The sequence below is a fragment of the Coturnix japonica genome, chromosome 13 (assembly GCF_054131305.1).
Source record: "Coturnix japonica strain WE chromosome 13, WE-NBRP24, whole genome shotgun sequence".
Lineage (NCBI taxonomy): Eukaryota > Metazoa > Chordata > Aves > Galliformes > Phasianidae > Coturnix > Coturnix japonica.
Genome location: NC_140675.1, coordinates 2,163,817 through 2,169,816, shown reverse-complemented (window position 1 = coordinate 2,169,816; position 6,000 = coordinate 2,163,817). Strand labels below are relative to the sequence as shown.

The 6,000-nt window shown below is 41.2% G+C and overlaps 1 protein-coding gene across 1 annotated transcript in view; it reads left to right on the top strand.

Annotated features, from left to right (window-relative positions):
• Positions 1–2,180: 2,180 nt before the first annotated feature.
• LOC146758570 (cytosolic carboxypeptidase 4-like) overlaps positions 2,181–6,000 on the top strand; it is a 101,933-nt gene continuing 98,113 nt past the window's right edge. Inside the window, exon 1 of the mRNA XM_085514565.1 lies at positions 2,181–5,596. Within this exon, the coding sequence (XP_085370691.1) occupies positions 5,316–5,596 (281 nt within the window). The 5' untranslated portion in view covers positions 2,181–5,315. The remainder of the gene's footprint in view (positions 5,597–6,000) is intronic.

Sequence of the window (6,000 nt, the reverse complement as noted above, 5' to 3'; positions counted from 1 at the left end):
TTTTATGCATTGAGGATGCTAAGGATTGAGGTTTCTAAGCATTGAGTGTTCTAAGCTTTGAGGACTTTAAGCTAAGCATTGCGGTTGGTAAGCATTGAGGTTTCTAGGCATTGAGGATTCTATGCTTTGAGGATTCTTAGCATTGAGGATGCTATGCATTGAGGTTTCTGAGTATTTCAGATTCTGAGCATTGAGGATTCTAAGCTAAGCATTGAGGGTGCTAAGCAATGAGGATTCTCAGCATTGAGGATTCTAAGCACTGAGGATTCTCATCATTGAGGATTCTCAGCATTGAGGTTTCTAAGCATTAAGAACTTTAAGCATTGAGGATTCTAAGCATTGATCATTCTAAGCATTAAGAACTCTATGCATTGAGGTTTCTAAGCTTTAAGGGTGCTAAGCATTGAGGTTTCAAAGCAATAAGGTTTCTCAGCATTGAGGATTCTAAGCAATGAGGATTCTAAGCATTGAGGATTCTGCGCATTGAGGTTTCTAAGCTAAACATTGAGGATGCTGAGCATTGAGGATGCAAAGCATTGAGGATTCTAAGCATTGAAGTTTCTAAGCACTGAGGACTCTATGCTTTGAGGTTTCTAAGCATCGAGGTTTCTAAGCATTGAGGATTCTAAGCATTAAGGACTCTATGCATTGAGGTTTCTAAGCACTAAGGACTCTATGCTTTGAGGTTTCTAAGCATTTAGGTTTCTAAGCATTGAGGATTCTAATCATTGAGGATGCTAAGCTAAGCATTGAGGATGCTAAGCATTGAGGATTCTAGGCACTGAGGATTCTAAGCATTGGGGATACGAAGCTACGCAGTGAGGGTGATAAGCATTGAGGTTTCTAAGCATTAAGGACTCTATGCATTGAGATTTTTAAGCATTGATGATGCTAAGCATTGAGGATTTTATGCTTTGAGAATGCAAAGCAATGAGCTCTCTAAGCATTGAGGATTCTAAGCATTGATGATTCTAAGCACTGAGGATTCTAAGCATTGAAGATTCTAAACTAAGCATTGGGGTTTCTAAGCAATGAGAATTCTAAGCAATGAGAATTCTAAGCTAAGCATTGAGGTTGCTTAACATTGAGTAAGCTAAGCATTGGGGTGTCTAAGCATTAAGGACTCTATGCATAGAGTTTTCTAAGCATTGAGGATTCTAAGCTGTGCATTGAGGATGCTAAGCATTGATGTTTCTAAGCATTGAGGTTTCTAAGCATTGAGGTTTCTAAGCATTAAGGATTCTCTGTTAAGCATTGGAATTCTAAGCATTGAGGATTCTATGCATTGATTGTTCTAAGCCATTGAGGGATCTAAACATTGAGTGTTCTAAGCATTGAGGATTCTAAGTAAAGCATTGAGGCTTCTCATCATTGAGGATTCTTTGCAGACTTGTTTCCCTATCCTTCGCTATAGGTATGCTTTTGTTTCATCAGGTATTAGTTCACTTGGTTGTTTTTTAGTTGCATCATATGGAATATTAGTCAAATGTGTGTAGAATTTCCATCTGCCTTCAGAATTTGGGATTTTGGGATCTGCCCCAAAATGATTTATAGAACCTGACATTCTAATTTCTTGGAGTTAAGGGGCTGGGGGAATAACCCAGAAAAAGAATAACGAGAATATCCATCTTTAGTAGGATGTTAAACTGTACTATGTCTGGATGCTTTGTACATGTATTGGTCTCTGCAGTCATTTCTAATCATTCTGATTCATTGGTGAGTGAATTCATAAAACTCATCCACTAAGGGATGTTTCCAAGCAACTTGGAGCCTGGAATACCTTCACCCAGCTTTGATGGTAGAAAGCAGTTAACCAAGGTGATTTGTAACATTCACTTCTTTGCCATGAGGACCATTGATAACGCATATCGTGTAAGTGTATTTAAGGGAGGGTTATCTCTCTGATAATTCTGGAAAACAGCAGTGGGCCCTGTCAGACTAGGTAAGCTGCCTCTGCATTAAGATGTGTCTCTTTGAGTAGGATTTTGCCAAATGCAGGGTCAGGAAATAAGGAGGAGGTGGGGTAAATGGAGGAGCATAGTATTACATCGTGGAGTAACTGAAAATGTGACAACTTGGGGAAAGATTTTGGGTGGGGAGCGGAGGAAAGTGACCAACACAGGTTCTGCCTCAGAGCAGTCTCAAGTTTTCTGTGATCTCAGTATTTGAAGTTGTTTTTTTTTTTTCCTTCTCCTTGAATATATTTGATGTACATCACACCATATCCTGTCTTTGTCAGACTTTGTTTAACTAGGCAGCCTTGGGCAGTTCAGATGTATCCAAGGCAGGATGCAGCCGTGATACACGCAGCAGAACTGCGTTTGATGCTCTTTTTTACACATCATTTGACTCTCAGAATATGCTGTAGAGGTCACACATAATGAAGTTGGGTGGGAATGTTGGCTTTCTTTGTTTATCTCTTATGTCCAGGGGGTAAACTTGAACCTTTGATCTGTGCAGCTCTCATGATAAAGTCATGTTGTATTTAGGAATAAGGGGGAGTGGAGGGAAGGCCTATGTTTTGTGGGCTCTGGCTTGGGGCTGATAGGATGAGAGGTATGCAGAGGCACAGCCAGAATCATTCCAGTCAAGACCTGGATCTAGGTTGAATTTGTCACACGCTCTTTATGATTCCCTTTGACTCCTAATGAAATCCCAGTCTTGTGTCATTTCAAAACCTTGTTCCCTTTCAAACGCTGTGGCCCAAATAGCAGCTTGACAATGCATAGAATTTTAACCCATGTCAGGGCATCTGGAAGTGCACTTCATTTCCCTTCTGTGCCTCTTTTTATGAGGCGAGACATTGATTTGTTAACGGGGTTTCATTCTTTTATTTCAGATTGATCTTTCCCCAACTGATGTCATGATTTCTAACTTCCAAATCAGATAAAATCAAGAGGAAGATCCCTGCAATAGGCAGGAGATTAAGCAACAAGTTAGCAGTACTGTAGGAACAAAGCTCTTATTTTCATGCATATATCCACAGTTAAAATGAATAAAGAGAAGGGAAGGTGGGAGGTGGTTGATACGTTAGATTTATTACTCAAAGGGTTTTTGCTCCATGTTTTGCAAGAGGCATCAGTGCCTTTAATCTCTCATCTCTGGTTTTGTTAGTGGCACGTTATATCCTGGCCATGTCAGAATGTAGCACAGAGTAATGAGACAAGATCTGTTGGATGGGGCTTTATGTAGCACGAAAAGGTTCCTCTGCTCACTCTTTTTATTATTTACATTCCCAGTGAAGGTTACGTGTCATGTGGGCTTTGCAGAGATAAATGGGTAACCTGAGCTTTCTGGCAGCTTCCCCAGGACTTGGGGAGGATTCAGTGTAAGGACTGACTTGGGGATTTTGAAGCATCAAACTCAGTTCTGGGCCCTGAAGGAAACATAGAAGAACATGTGTCTCGGTGTCCTGAGGAGGTGCAGTGTAGCACAAGGTGGTATCAAGGGGCTCTGGACCAAAATTACACTTCAGAACAGTAGGTGTGTCCCAGAGCAGATCAGCAGCACTGGGGTGGCTTCATCAGCACTGCTGTTATGGGGCATAGTGAATCAAGAATGAAGTGTAGCAGCTCAGCTAAGTGCAGAAATCTTGACTATTGCCGGCCAGTTGGTGCCCGGAGATGTGATTTTGGCATTGCAAATATACCTGTCAGGAGGGGAGTGAAGCTTAGAAAGGGAGTTTTAAGTGGAATAGAGATGTTTCCCCACCTGGATCCTATGGATCCACTATTTCCTGGGGTTTAAAATCAGGACTCTCTAGAAGCTTTTGTCACGTTGAATGTTAGACAGAGGTTTATCAGTCTTGAGGAGAGCAGAATTCACATCTCTGCCAGTCTCACAGTATCCTCAATTAGCTGAATTGTGGCAAACCTTCCATTTCTGAGATGTGAAGACCCTTTCTTGTGGTTTCGTTTTCTCATAGAGTAACTGAAGAAAGAATCGCTCAATTAACATGCTGCATGCTTTCCCAATGTATAGAAGAGACAGGAGTTAAAGCCGTTTTCATCAGTTGCAAGGGAGCATGTTTTATTTTGCTTTGTGCTATTTACAGCTGTTGTCCATTAGGAGTCCTCAAGAGCCTCATTCTCAACTACAACAACACAGTCCCATAAGTTTAGCTCAGCAATGAGCCTGCAAAACAGCACTAAATCATGATGATGGGAGAAAGAAGAAAATGTTTGGAAATAGCAAAATGCAACTGATGCCTTTGTGAAAAGTAGTTTTTGCTTGTTGCTGTTTTAAAGCATTACTAAGGTAGACTGTAATGCACAGCATCTAGCTGGAGCTGAATAGAGGTTGTTTTCTAATATATATATGTTTTTGTAATAAAAAGTAAGCAGAACTCCTAGTATGTCTCTATTGGCTGAAGGGATCTTTTACAGTCCATTAGCGCCTTGGGCACTAATGTATACACAGCAGTGAAAATATACTAATCTCAGGGTAAGGTGCAAGAATGATAAAGGAAAAATAAAGATTAGTACACGGCTATTGAATAGCAGAGTTCTGGTTGCTTTACTGGACCACAGTATGATTGCTCTGTATGAATTCGAGTGGAGACTCTGGTCATGCCCATCAAATGCCTATGAATGGGAAGGGGTGAATGTGGGATTGTTTCCAGACCTGTCTACATCCTTGCAGAGGAGTTGGACCAAGTGACCTTTAAGGATCCTTTCCAACTCAAAAGGTTCTGTGATTCCACCTCTGTGTTTCACATTAATTGAGTAATGATTTGTAAAGCTGTTAGAAAACTGAAGGACTTTAGTACAGCTTTGGGAGCTGAGGACATAGAAGCATAACTTGCTAAATCAGCGTTTGCTTACAAGGATGCTCAGATGATACCTTTGATTGTTTTCTGTCCCTTTACTAGAGAGCCTGTGCTCTGACAGAGCTGCAAAAAACATCATGGCATCGTTGTGATTCCCTGTCAGATAGTGGCTTCCACTAAAGCAAATGTGTCAGGTTGATTTGTGACAGCAGCCTGAGATTGTGAACATTCACAGAAGGATAATTTTAAGACACATCATTGCTTTGTCCTTTTCTTTTATTCTCTATGCTTGGCAGGTGTCTACCTCTGTCTTCTTCCCTTGGCCCATCTGTGGATTTTGCTCAACACAGATGGGATTTTCAAACAATCTGCTGTCAAATTTGGTCTCTTCTGAGCATGTGTATACAGAGAGCTTTTGGAGACGTGTAACTAGGCCAAATGAGGGTGCTTTTTCATGGGAATGGCAAATAACGTATCTGATAGCAAGACAATTTTCTCTGCCAAATTGCTAGTCTGCTTTGCAACAGGGGTTCATTAGGCTCTGTCCATGAACTGTTTAGTAAGATTCTCTCTTAAAAAAAAAAGTTGGCATCGTATCTCTGCAGCTTCTGTGCATAACATCTCCATGCCTTTGCTTTGTTTTACAGACAGTCGTCCTTATGTCTTTCTGATGGCCCGTGTTCATCCTGGTGAAAGCAACGCCAGCTGGGTGATGAAGGGGACCCTGGAGTTCCTTGTGAGCAGTGATCCCATTGCTGATCTCCTGAGGAAATGTTTCATTTTCAAGATTGTCCCCATGCTCAACCCTGATGGAGTCATCAATGGCAAGTGCGTTGTAGTAACATACTTATTGTGAATTTTCACTGGGTTTACCTGCAGGCTTTACTGCTGTATACTTAGCAGGCCTAGTCTTCAGTGTTTTGGGCCAGAATTCCTGTTGCCTTTTGCCTTGTGTTTTATTCATCCTGTGATCAGTCCTGTAAGGAGAATGTAAGTCCTGGATACAGCCCAGTGTGCTGTCTCGTGTGCATCAGATATTCATGGTTCTGTACTGTGTGGGGCCGTAAGGTGTCCCAACTGACTGGGTGAAGTATTAGCGATAGCAGACAAACTGAATCTTACTTGCTGAATGGAAAGTTATCTATTCTGCCAAATCAGCAGGGCAAACTTTATCTGCAAGCTGATATATCTGGGAATAACTGGCTTTAATTAATGCTTTATATAACCTGAAT